Below are 14,177 nucleotides of genomic sequence, written 5' to 3'. Positions count from 1 at the left end.
TATTTGTATTTTCAGATTTTCTTACCCTTCTGTCATAATGCATTTCTTGTTTAGTGACTCATTGTGCCTATAGTCAGGTATGTAGGTCTCACTGTACTCCAGACAGAATGCAAGCTCTGTGTGTGCAAATTCTAAAGTCATAACTGAGCCAAAGCAGTTGTAAAATATGAATGTGTGCTGACATATTTGATGTGCAGTTTTGCATTAAATTTGCACAAAGAAGTAATGTCGATTTAACAAGGTAGAAAGACGCCAAAAATCATTACTCACTGAGCGTAGCTAACTAGAACGCAGGGAACAGTTGAAATTAATTTTCAAACTTGGCATCCCATTTGATATTTTCTGGCTTGCTTAGTGAGATTTTTATCTAAACCTCAGGTAGGAAATCTTTAGCCAGAGACAAAATCTGTTCTTCCACTCTCCATGAGGACCACATGGCAGCCTAGGGATAGTTAGGCTAAGGAAGGATTGTGGACATGGCAAATAAACTACGTAGCCACTACTTAAGTTAAAAACAATAGCCTTGCTCTCTTGCATGTGCACATTTGCAGTGAAAGAGCGCTTACAATTGCACCATTTTGCACCTCTTCTGTCTTTTCTATAGTATCAGTCTTCTCATGTTTCCCTTCAGTGGAGCCCTGCAGCTTTCTGCCTACGACTGCTGCACCCCTGAGTCAGTTCAAAGAGAGGCGCTCAGGTATTAGTGTCCAACGTGCTCTTGGTATGTTTAGTTAAACCTAACAACTGATTAGACACTATAAACATTTGTATCATTTGATCCCGCGCACGTGAGATCAGACTAAGAAAGAGAGGCTAAATTGTGATGTCGAGGCTGCAAACCATCCGACTGATCACCATGCCAACTTTTGACTCATCTAACATAAAAATAATGCTGCTTAATGCGACGCCTCGAACCAAAACTGAAGATCTCGTAGCACTGTTGGCTTTGTTTCTCACGACCATCTGTTAACACTGATGAGTCTCTTCGTAGCACACGGCCACAACGACTAATTTGTGCTCTGGTTCATGCAGGGGAATCCACTGATTCTAGGAACCGCTGCATGATTAATTCCATCGGTGTATAGGACTGGAGAGGTGAAAAGAGAGGTCTCCGGAAAAAGTGTCAGATTTTTTTCTGCAGTGATATTCAGTTCCCTTTAACCATTTTATAAAGCATGCATTCTGTACTAAACATCTAGCTTTGGCAAGGTTTAAAACACCCCAAAGAGCTGGATTGAAGGTTAAATTATTGCTGGACCTCTGAATTTACTTACAGAAGTATTTGCAGTTTGATTTTATATAATATGCTCTCCATGACGTAGCCTAGCCACGCGAGACAACCCACAGCAACGAATTTAATTATCTGCCAGGGTGGGTCTAGTTACCCTCCATAAGGCTCGAGGTTGGATGCTCCTAAAACTGGCCGGACGAATCACCATGAAGTGTAGAGTCAGAAGGCGGGTGTAACTAAGGGACGACAGAGGCGCGACGATTCTGACAGAAACAACCGGAAACAACTAGCCTAGCTGCGCTAGACAACCCACAGCAATGAATTTAATTCTCTGCCAGGGTCGACAACAAAAACAACAGTCGTTGAGCTCCATTAGCACCGACTCTAAATAAGCTTTCTGTTAACATGTCTGTAATATACTTGAGCTTCACCCATTGACTGTATAAATAAGGCTTCACCAAACTACCGCATCCTCTGATTTCCGGCGCTCTAGGACCCTATTCGTTGCGCTGATTTGTTGTATACCTACCCAATTGCTGCAGAGTGATTTGAAAGACAACCTTTTAGCCCGCCTCCCTCCCTGTCGAGCGTGCCTGGACCCTTGCGTCTTCAGAGCATGGGTCTAGCGCGGCTAGGCTATCCATGACCCTGAATCTGAGCTAAAATCCTGTTTGCCTCCCATCTGGGTTACGGCTTCCTCATTAGGAAGTCGGCTTAACCCTCATATCTCCTCTGGATGCCTCCTCTTCCCAACCTCCCCCTCCTCTTCTGACATCCAGTGACTGCATGGGTCCACTTGAGGCGTCCTGTGGTGTTTGGCACCGAGAAGTTTCCCCCTGGATGCCAAAGTTTTGAACTGGGGTTTGAGTCACATCTTGGACATGGAATTTATTTTGCTTTTGGGCTCATTATTTTATGGTTTTGACCCCGGTCCAAGTAATCCTGTTCTTGTCTTGTATTCATGTGAACATGAAGTATAACTTGTCTTTTCCTTTTTTACGAGTTTCCTTCCATATGCTGTAAAAGCAGGACTTTTTTCCTCCCTGAAAACCTGTGAAGGAAGTCGTGATGCATGCATGTTTTTTATTTTTCATATAACATCGGTGCAGCTCTTTTCAGATGGACATTTTACACTCATTGATTTACACATGTAGACACTGTGTACATATGTGTAATTTCACAAGGTTTTCTATCTCTTGAAAATCAAAGATGATATTTCACGCAAAATCTTCTACTTCAAAAAGAAAAAGCAGAACATCTTTCCTATTCAGCATTTCGCAAGCGGCTACAGACTTTAATCTTGATTAAAAAAATCCTTTTATGCGACTCTTCCTTCTCCAGTTTCTCCGTTTTCAGAAGATTTTCATCTCGTCAGTGTTCGCAAGTATCGATCAGCCGACCTCAAACAACAAGAATAACTAAACCCAGTGTAAGAATTCCTAAACTGAGTTGTGTTTATCTTTCGAATCTTAAACACACGAAGGAGACCTTTGGGGTCACAAGTTGAGCGGATCGACGGCCTCATTCTCTGAAGTGTCAAAAAAACATGAGACTTTCACACAAAGTCACAATATACAAAGCTAAACCAACAGTCAACACGGGACAGAAACTTTGGGAGAGGTGCTAAGATGTGAAGAACAGAGAATAAAGAAGGAGTAAAGAACTGATCTCTGATGGAGGGGTATAGTCCTGTGGAGAGACATGAAATGACGCTGGCCGTGACCTTGTCTGAGGTCAGGGTAATTTCTCCACCGAATTCCCTCGCTGAATGTGTGTGCATGTTAGCTGAGAGTGGCCCCATTACTGATAGCTCTAACAAGCCTGGGTCAAAGGTCAGACAGTGGTGAGTGGAAAAGGATGGAGCGAGACTGTTAAAAGTTCTTTAAACACCACCTGCCTTAACATGCAGACACACAAACGCATGCACACACACACAAATACGCACACACACACACACACACACGGAGTGAATCTTGACTAATTGTTACCAGACCATATTTAAACACATCCTCTGCACCCCTGTTTCTCTCCACCGCACAGATGAGAGGCCTTTGCACAGATCCTAGTTTACACAACGTGCTCGGAGTTTAACTCTGTGTAATAATGAGACCATTGCTCAAACATGTTCACACTTTTGGGGCTTTTCAAGGCTTATTCTGGTGACTTATTCCCCCCACTAGTGCTATATGTTAAATTCCAACATAGACAGCAGCTCCACCTCCAAGAACGTCATTAAAGAAATATTCCTCGGACGTACGAACAACATTTCCCAGGTGCAGACTTCTAGCTTGTGTCTATGCTTGAAGGAATGAAGTTTTGTGAGAACACTTCACAGTAAATCAGCCAGTAAATAAAGTCCTTTCGCTTGGCTTTCCTCCTTTCCTCCGCACCTGCTCAAAAACCAGCATGATGCCGCGGTCTGTCTCTCATCTCCACTTTTACGCCTTAATAGGAACCACCACAGCAAATTTAAAAAGACAAAATCCTCCGCGGGGTCCCAATCAGTCAGTAAAACGATGCGAAAATATCGGGCATGTGGAAAGACAACGTGCAGGATGATTCATTTTCACCCTAAGTCTTACTGCAGGGATATTTCCGAACCATATTTCATCTTATTCCCACCTGCAGAGGCAGCTGTAATATTTACTTGAACCAAAGCAATGAGAGTCTGCACTGGAGTAGAATAAGCCTACAAGAACGATGCATATTTTATCCTCAGTAACTCATCAAAGTGTTTATTTTTACTTGACTATCACAGACAGCCTCTGGTGACCTCCATGCTGCAGCTCGGCGAAGTGAGCGAGAGGCAACATCCTCTTTGTGCAGGAAGCAGCGGGGTTTATGGGAAATGTGGTCTTAATTTTGAAAAACATTAGCACTTTAGCACAAGTGTGACACACAGGCTCGTTGTCTCCAACAGGCTTTTAGTCATACCTTTATGCTGCCGACAGTCTGTTAAAGTGACAACATGCTGTCACTGAGATGTAGCTCACTTTTAGATCAACGTTCAGCACGGCTTCATTCACACAGAGAGAAACAGAGCCGCGGTATGGGGAAAACATTCACATGAGATCGGACAGTACATGAGAGTTTTCTTACTCCAACATACCAGACGAATGTTGAGCATTTTTCTCTCCTGCTGTTGCAGCTTAGGTCATTCTCCAAAACAATACAAGGGATTACGTCCCAGCTTTTAGTGCCACTTCCCAGACTGTCATACCCCCCAAAAAATATGCAGCAACTCTCCACATCAGCTTCGTCTGTTTCTATCTGTCAATGCAGTTCAGCTGTGCCGTGTTTAAAGTGACGGTAAATGTTAGCAGGTCTGACCTAGTAAGGTTGCTGCCAAGACTTTTGAGGAAAATAGTGCAGGGTGTTTATTCAGACATGAAGCAGACACATTCAGATGCAGTCAGATTAATGGAAAGGAGTGCATGTGTAAAAGCGGCTTAAGTTTACAGTCATTTTCCCCCCAGATGCAACAATTCAGATGATAATGACAAGGAACAGATTTATAATAATATATAAAGACAACTGCAAGTTATTATCTGGACTCTTATACAGTTCAATACTATCTTTTAGTAGTCTGATAGGTAGCACTTTAAATCATTTTCTGAATTTATAAGAGTGGTATTTACACACACATTACTAATACTTGACTGTAAAAATTCTCTTGGAAATTTCCTTCATGAAAACATCATGTGAGAACAATTCAAATACAACCGCATAGTCAACATCAAAAATAGATCAGAATGATAAAAATCTGCAAAACTGAATGCAGACAATGTCAGGGCTACATGAAATAAAGCTGCGGTGGCAAAGTTAAAGACTAGAAGGACAAAGAGCTTTCAAACACGGCTGCAGCACGGCAGAATTAATGATTCAGTTCTATAGTGCGTGACTCCTGATCTGAACTTGTGAACTGACCCGTCACGCGAGCAGGTCCAATTTCTTTCTCTACATATTTGCCTTCTTTGACGAATGTGACAACGTTGTGTTTTGACTTTTGCACTTGAGACTATTTCAAAACAGGCAGCTGATGTGTGCTGTTCGTATCTCCCTCTATCCGGTTACGCACAGACGGTGGCTTTGTTCCAGAGAACCGGGACCATTTGAAAACACGGAAGAGACCCACTCATGTGAGGTCACCGGTTACGTGTAATGACTCAAAATACTGGAGGTAAATGCAACTGGGATCATTTAAGGTAGATTCATTGTTTCATGTCATTAATCAAAGTCTGTTTGAAATGTATCCCCAAATATTTCATATCTCCCTAGATCAACATTACTGTATCTAAGCAAGACTGAGCAAAGATGATTTTGGCTCCTGTAAGGTACTAAATTAATGTATTCTCTCTGCGTGGGTTGCTAGTCAACTCTAAAGTCCAAAATTACTTTTCCACAAGCTCCTTGGCTTTCAGCGCTCACTTTCTGGGTGGTTCTCTGAAATAAAAATCCTGCCTTCCCAAAAAACAATCTCCACCCATTGACTTTTCAAGATACCACAGAGGATAAGGACTGTGTGTTTCTGTTTGAGACCATAGATGTAGATTAGGATTTCATATATTGTTCTAGTTTACGTTGATCAGCCATCAGCAAGCTAAGCTAAATGTGCTTTTTGTTCTTTCCTAGGGCTTACGTTTTTGAGCTCCAGATGTATTTCCCCTGTTACCTCAACCATCCAACCAAAATTTAATTTGAAAATCAAAGCTCTTTAAAACCACACAAAGACTATTTACTGATTGTTTCTGACACAGTGTTTTTAAAGCAGCTGATTGCCAGACGAAGGGTTTGTGGACGACTCTAAGCACTGCAGTTATTTAAACAGGCAAATCCCTCACTGACTCACTCTTCTCCTGCAGATCCTCATTTCCATTCCAGTCAGCGAAACTCGTATTATCTGCAGCTAAAGACACGTATTCTACTCTCCTATGGCTCAGGTGTTTGAGCGTCAAATTATTTTCCCTATTACCACACCAACTGAAATTTAATTTAGAAATCCAACCTCTGTAAAACCAGACAGACACTATTTAACTGATCCTGTCTTTTTTTGGCAACTCACCGCCGAGCCCCAGGTTTGCGAACGATTCCAAACACTGCAGCCATTCTAACAGGCAAATCCCTCACTTAAACTCTTCTCCTGCAGCTCCTCATTTCCATTCCAGTCAATCACAATAACAGATTAGAAAGGCAGCCCACCCAAAAACTCAGGACTGCGCAGTTCTTTCTGCGGTCAGGTTAACTGCAACCAGTGAAAGCGTCAGTTCTCTGTTTACTCGCCTCTGCTGCTGCGGCCCTCCATCCATCCTCACATTCCTGCTTTGCAAATTACATTTGTCATCCTGAAAGCTGATGGTTTACACTGCCACGCTTTTACGCGCTCGTGCATGAATGCGCGTGACCCACAGAGTCGAGACAATATGTAAGGGTGTGTGTGTGTGTGTGTGTGTGATCTCCTACCTGTTATTGTAATGTTGCTGTAGATGTTGGACAGCTGCTCCTTCAGCAGGACGAGCTGTGTGGTGGCAGCCTTCTCCCTCTGCAGCTCCAGCATTATGTCCGGGTGGTTGGCCAGTTTGCAGCCATTCTGTTTGTCCAATGCAATGTCACTGCGCACTATATCTGCACGGAAATGAGAGAAATCAATGTTATTCTATTCAAATATTTCAAGAATTGATCACTATCACGTCGCCGTTTTCCTTTACATCTCAAGTTTTGCTTTAGTAATTTGCAAGTGAAGCCTCGATCAGCTTCCATTTTTTTCCCTCGAGCAAATGTGTTACTTTTCAAAACCAGAATAGAAAAATATGAAGCGTTTAGTGTTCTGTCGGTCTGTTTCCTCTCTGCTGTCCTTTTCTCTCACCCCACCTGGTCGGGGCAGATGGCTGCCATCCCTGAGCCTGGTTCTGCTTGAAGTTTCATCCTGTAAAATGTGAGTTTCTTCTTCCCAGAAAGCTGCTCAAAGGGAGTCTCTGGATTTGTTGTGCAATGTTTTATGGTCTTCATGTTACTATGTGAAGTGCCTGGAGATGTTGCAAATTGTCTGTACATAAATCTAACTGAACTGAACCAAAATCTTAAATTTAACACATTAAAAAAAATAAAATGCCTTTAAAAGTGACACAAATGTGTAAATAAGTCTCATATTGCAAAAACAATATCAGTAACTTCCCTTTTAAGCTTAGTTGGCATTACTGTTAGATATATTTAACAGAAACAAATGCAAGCTGTATTGTTTTTTTAATAAATTAATATTTTTTGATCATTTTGGAGGCTATATTTTTGGACTTGAGTATGCTGTGAACCCAAAAGTGTTTCTAATTTTTTTTTTCTGCATAATTTTTGCTATGTCAGGGGACACTATCTATGAGAAGCACCCAATCTTTCTAGAGTAGTTTTTTATTTATTATTTAAATAAAACTGAACAATAGAGTTTATTCAGTTCACTGTAAGGCCCATGCACCAGTACTGAGCGACGTGGGGGCTGGAAAAGGAATAAAAACCTTTAATCCGTTTTGGGTTTTCCTCATAACTTCTCTCGCACATCCTCACGGGTTCATATTACGTTTAATTATCCTTAATAAACTGGCATGCTCCTCTATTTATTGTACGAAATAAACCGTCAGAGGAAAGGATAATTCTGCGCTCAAGTGTCCACAGAGCGGAACGGCGCGGAGACGGCGCTTTAACGCGTTGTAAAAGGAAGAAAGTGTCTATTCACCGTCCTCGTAGTTCTTCAGGTAGTAGTCGGGTCCTGGTCCCCTGAACTTGGCGAGGTTCTTCTGGTTGTTGAACTGCAGGAAGTCGGTTCTTTTTCCGCCGAAGCGCAGGAACGCAGGCGACAGGCCGCGCGCCAGGGTCACCAGGCGCTTGGAGCTGCGCACAAAGAAAACACACAAAAGTTAGCGGAGAAAACATTGTCCACAGAGTCACAAGCTTGTAAAGTGTTTCCTGTGTCTGCACATTCGTGTTGTAATCAGGGGCGTATTTTGGAGAAGCAGAAAAAAAATCGTATTTGTTTCACCTCATACGCTCAAGTTTACTTTGTTCCCAAACTGTAATTCAAATAGCATTTTTTTAGGAAATAGAGTGAAAGATCGACAGAAAAAGCTGTGTAATTTTTATTTATTAATTTATGCAAATTTATTGAGTCTCGCTTTGCAGGCCCAAGAAACAGACTTCATCTGCCACGGATGGAAAAACCATTAAGAAGCTTCTCCAGCAGGTACAGATCCAACCTGAGGAACGCATTAGAAACAGATTCAAAGATGTTATATATATACAGCAAAATAAAGGACTTTTCCCATTTGCTCTTTTTATTTTCAGCTGTCATACCCTGAAAACCAAGTGGACTTTGTGTTTTTGCGCACACTACAAATGAAAACACTCAATTAATCTCAGCTTAGATGTAAATAAGTTCATATTTAGCACCTTTCACGTTTTAATGTTTGGAAAAAAATTAGCACAGGGGACAGATTTTTTTCACGACAGCCTACGTGGCAGTCGGCTAAAGCCTCACACAGCAAAACGACACTCAACAGGCCTCACAAACCGCGCCTCATTTAGGATTATACTAAACCATCTCTTAATTTAGGAGATGAGTGTACATTTTTATGATATTTTAATTAGGAAGACTGAAGACTGGATAAAAGCCACTAACCCAGAACAAAGTTACATACGTGGTTTTGTCAGAGGAGAAATAGTAGGAAGGAATGGTGAATTTTGTGATGTGGTGGAAATGAAGGCTTACCTTTTTATCTTACAGAAGAATGAGACACAGAGGAACACATGCTCCTGACTTAATACTGACTAATGTGCTTTACAGTGCCTTATATATTTAAATTAAATCCAATGCATATTAAGCTGTCAGTGTTATGACTATAATTATATATATTTGGGCCAGTGTAAACATTGAATTAAAAATGATTGTTACAAGTTTTACATTTTATTATGCCATGCTGCACAATTCATGACGACACTGGAGCAGTTTAAGAGGTCTCATATTGTGCTTCGTTTTAACTTTTCAGAGAAAAAGTCACAAAAATAGGTAAAAGTCAAAAATTCCCCCTCCATTTAAACAAGTTTAGATGCACAGGGGGAACATTAATCCCCAAAACTGGATTTAGTAACTTATAAAACGCACATTTTGCATGGATAAGTAACTGGCGCACAGTTTTGCCAAAAGTTAACCGTAATAACAACAAGCCCACAACAAGCCTTTGAAGTAACTGCTCACTCCCAGAGTCGTCTTATTAAATTATCTGATGGGTTTGGATTTGGCCGCCCTCGGTCTAAATCGATGACAATCTTTGTGGTGCTTTGGACTTCTCATTTCTCCGAGAGAGGAAGAAGCGTCCTGGATCGCTCCATGACACTTCAGACAACGTGGCTGCGCGCGTAACGACTAAAAGAAACACCAAACATTTCAGAGGTGGGCACCCAGACAGACACACTGGTGGCGACATGCAGACATGCAAAAGAGCTCTGGTACCTGAGGAAGTCCAGCCAGCCGTCTTTGATGATCGATGGATCCAGCTGCAAAGACAGAAAGTTGTCGTTGAGGACTCTGATCGGACTGCGGGTGTTGACATCCAGGAGGACCAACGTCCTCTCCATGAAGCCCGGCCGCTTATCACCGGCTGCAGGTCTCTGGTACGCAGAGGAAGAGGAAGAAGACGAGTAGGAGGAAGAGAGCACCGACTGCACCACCAAAGTAATCAAAGATGCCAGCCACAGGGAGGACCACGGGAATACGCACGGTGAGGATTTGGGCATCTTCTTGGTTTTTTGGAGAGCAGTGGAATCGGTGCGCGTAATGACGCTTAAAGGTGGAAAGAAGAAAACAACTGAACTAACTCTGCGGCCGCGAACTTCGATGGCGGTTCTCTACCTCGGTCTCATCGATCTGGATCTGTCTTCCTGTCTAGCTGTCTCACCCCCTCTGCCCCCCGCCCCTCTGAGTATTTTTTGGGAGCTGCACGCAAGAGCGCACGCCCCGACCCAGCCTTCCCGGCTGTGAGAGCCAGAAGCTGGGAGGAGGAGAGGAGGCAGCACCGCCCCTCTAAGGTTCTCTGAGGTATGAGCACAGACTGCTCCAAAGTAGTTTTCCCAGCTCATAAAGTTCACAATTTATGCTGGAGAGGCGAGGACGCGTCGTTTGCTAAATATTTAATATAATGTTTTCTGATCATAAAAAAATGGCGTGAATAGTTTTATTAAATCATGTTTGAAGTAGAACAATGGAAATATTATTTTGTAGAAAAAAAAATAAAATTCATCCAAAAATGAAGCGAGAAGGATCAACAAGTAGGTGCACACATTTACTTGCTGTGAGGTGTTTATTTTGATGAGGACAGAAATGGTTTCTACCATTTAAAAATAAGTAAACAACGTTCGTTATTCCTTTCATTAAGATAAAGATCTGCATTTTATGGAAAGATTATCGATCAGATTAAAAAAGCATGGCGACGAAGAAAATGTAAGGGATGCTCTGATATGAAAAATAAGATATCTAGATCATAATAATTGTGCAAAGAAAGACTGCGTAAAACTATTCGCTCGGATTTCAGGTTAAACTCGCTTAAATTCAAATTAACTCACAAAAGGCCTACCTGTTATTAAACTAACTCACATATTCATATATATGTAATTATATATTACGAAAATCGCACTAAGAAATGACCTCTTCAGACCACAGACTGAATAATCGCCTATGTTCTGCAGTACATCGCCGTTTGCGCATCGTAAATTAAACGTTCCAGCAGAAAACTGCTGATTTTCGGCCCAAGAATCCCCAGGCTGAACATCAAAAAACACAAGCTCTGTTCCATCCGAAGAACAATGCTGTTAACAGCACATTCCCGCTTCATTTTAGAGGTTCAAGTTGTTGCAACAAACAACTGATTGATCGCATATTTTTCAAATGACTTCTGGAGATGGCAACATGAACAATTTGGCCCCTTTTTCCAGAGACATTCACAACCAATTTGGACTGTAAGTTCCTACATGTGGAACTCACCTATAAACTCTTTATACGACTTTTCAGTCCAGATGTTTTTGGGGCACTAGTGACTAAAAAACACAACACAGAACCAAACAAAGCGAAGTCGGTCGTGATTTCTCCAGACTCCTCGGGCGGTCAGTGCGTCGAGAACTGGTCGTTTAAGGTCACTGCTGTCTCACAGATGAGCAGCAAGCTAAATGAGAAGAAAATGTGCCGAGGAAAATCACAATTTTAATGTGTGTTTTAATCCCCGTCTACAACACCTACTCACGAATACAGTAAACACTACATTTTCCGAGGTGTTAACTTTTCAGGCTTTGGGCACGAAAGTTCCCATGCGAACAGACTGTGCTTTTGTGGAGGATACACACCCAGTGAAGACTTAATTCAGCAATAAAAGTTTCCTCACTGGAATCTCTGAGGCAGACTAAACAATTCCCTCCACTGTCAGTCACTGTCTTTTCTTTTAAGACAAGTTATTCTAGTAGTTGTTCATCTGAAAGGCTGAAAAGTCTCATGCGCAACTTTGGAAACACTATTTTGGCATCAACATGGAGCTGTTACGCACAGATTCTGAAGCTTTAGCAGCATCTTCTTGGGCCTGGAACACACACACATACACATTAGAAAAGTTTCCTGGTTCGTGTTTCTTCGTGTTGTCATTTTGGAACAGCTAGACATCATAGTTGACATGTGGTTTCAATCAGGACAACGTTTTTGTTTTCAGTAGGAAGGTTTTCTCTTTAACTTGTAGATATTTATACGAGTTCTTCAACTGGCTCTTTAGTGTTAAACTGCGTTGTGGGACATCCGGTCACCTCTGAGGATGTTCATTTCTGAGAAACGTAAAAAGAAACTCAAGCCTGGAAAAACATCAATATGAGAAATATAATATTTTCAAAGGAAATTGCCTTGCTTTTCTTGTCTTTAGATGAATTTGCCGTGAATGTTGCGCCGACTTTATAAGGCCTGAGCTTCTTTAAATGATCGACTGCAATGGGAGAGCGTTTTTAAAAGTTTTTTTGTTGCAGTTGATTGGACAGGCTTAAGATTTAAACCATAAACAGCGCAGCCCCTTTCTGCACACTCTCCCCTGCATTAAACAGGAAGATAAAAATAACCTACATCAGGATAAGAGCTGCTCTGGATGTGTAACTTTCGGTCCATATGTTGAGGCAAGAATTTCTTCCAGCAGCGTATTTTGACTGAATAAAAATCTCCGTATTTGTATAAAACATATTCCGAAGGGAAAATATAATTAACACCGACGGTCTTATCTGATTAGTTCGTTGAAAAGAAAAGCATAAATATGACGCTGAATTTATCGATCAATCATTACAAGTTGGATATAATAGGCAAGAAAATGTATATTTAAAAAAAATCTGTCTGTTTTATGTGGATATCAAACCGTTTAGTCAAGAATGGATCCTTGTTGTCCTATTTGATTACATTGAGTATTGTTATTATTATTATACGTCACGGATAAGAGTATATTTAAACAAAATATAGATATAATAGGAAAAATGAGGAAATCTATCAACTCATATCTACTAAGAAAAGGCGATTAATTCAACAGGTTCCTTAAACACGGGCTACTATTGACGTTTTACGACTTATTAAAGTGAAACAGATTTAGTTGAAACGTTCTTCAGAGCATCATGGCTGATTTTCGTTGGGAAAAGAACTGTTGTCTCAGTTTAAATTTATTCGACCACCTCCAGTTTTGTTATTACAGTCGACATCCATCAACAGACTATTAAAATAAAAATAATGCAGATTTAGTTGTTTTTATTTTATTTCATTACTGTTTGAAACATTTCTGATTGGTCAACTGAATCGTGGGAACATGTTTGGATTTTATCCGATGGGAAAGTTATCTAGGATGTTTTAATGTGTCAGCTCCGATGACAGTCTGTAATCCTTGGAGCTGTTTCACTCCTCAGAATCCAGATAATTTGTTTAATCATTTTTTGTTCTTGTGCTCAAAGTCTTTTTTCTCTTTTTTTTCACATTTTATGGTCAGTCTGTGATTAATGGAGAGCACAGAGTGTTTAAGACTTGGCAGCTCTGTTTTCTCACCTTCAGCTTTCTGCCTTGTAAATCCGACAGACTTCAGAACTCATATTGGAGGACTTCACTGTATTCAGAAGGAGCTGATCGGTGATCCCAAAAGCAAAATATTAATAATAATCTGTGTTCTTGCAATAATAGTAACAGCAATAAAATCTGCAGCCTGTTTGTATCATTGTTTTCACGGGGTTTAATTGTGTTTAGATATACCGATTCCTTCTGTTTCTCTGTTTATTTGCCCACTAACATTTACAATTCATCAACATTAGCCCCATTAACAGCTCCACTTTTATGTTGGCTGGTACACTTTATATAGAAACATAAAAGTTTAACGTGATGACCCATTTTAAAGCTGCGGGATCCAAATGTTCTCTTCTAAAACTGTGTCAACAGATCGAAACAATTTGTTTTATTATTCTTGAAAAAATGCCAAATCTGCAAGCAAAATCATTTCTCAGGAAAAAGGGCAAATTCAAACGTATTAATCTTTGCTAATTCTCAAGTCTGAACTGCATTAAGCAGCATGTGCAGAGCTTTTTACTACGGGGTTGCAGTGAAACAGTTGATTAGACTGCCACCTTGTGGTGACTTTAACGCAGCAAAAGAGGGAAAAGCTGTACTATTACCACCTGCATGTTGGTACCGAAAACACACGTTTTGTTGTTTTGTTGTTGCTTTTTTGTCAAGTATTTTTCGCTTTCGTCGAATTTTCCGATAAATTTATGTCCAATCTTTAGCCTACTAAGGATCCTTTAAAGTGCTGTATCACATTAATCATTCATGATTGGGCATTTCCTGCCTTCTATTTTTAGAAAGGGGCAGAAAGCAAATAAGACAGGCCTACGTCAGGGCTTGTCATTTATATTTAAGGTG

The 14,177-nt window shown here is 40.9% G+C and overlaps 1 protein-coding gene across 1 annotated transcript in view; it reads right to left on the bottom strand.

Annotated features, from left to right (window-relative positions):
- hpse2 (heparanase 2) overlaps positions 1-14,129 on the bottom strand; it is a 61,052-nt gene extending 46,923 nt beyond the window's left edge. Inside the window, exons 1-3 of the mRNA XM_022197025.2 lie at positions 9,723-14,129; positions 7,953-8,107; positions 6,692-6,853 (exon numbers count right to left, since the gene is read on the bottom strand). Coding sequence (XP_022052717.2) covers positions 6,692-6,853; positions 7,953-8,107; positions 9,723-10,006 — 601 coding nt within the window. The 5' untranslated portion in view covers positions 10,007-14,129. The remainder of the gene's footprint in view (positions 1-6,691; positions 6,854-7,952; positions 8,108-9,722) is intronic.
- Between the last annotated feature and the right edge of the window lie 48 nt (positions 14,130-14,177).

The sequence above is a fragment of the Acanthochromis polyacanthus genome, chromosome 15 (assembly GCF_021347895.1).
Source record: "Acanthochromis polyacanthus isolate Apoly-LR-REF ecotype Palm Island chromosome 15, KAUST_Apoly_ChrSc, whole genome shotgun sequence".
In the NCBI taxonomy this organism is placed as follows: domain Eukaryota; kingdom Metazoa; phylum Chordata; class Actinopteri; family Pomacentridae; genus Acanthochromis; species Acanthochromis polyacanthus.
The sequence above is the reverse complement of the archived record's forward strand: the minus strand, read 5'-3'. Positions and strand labels throughout refer to the sequence as shown.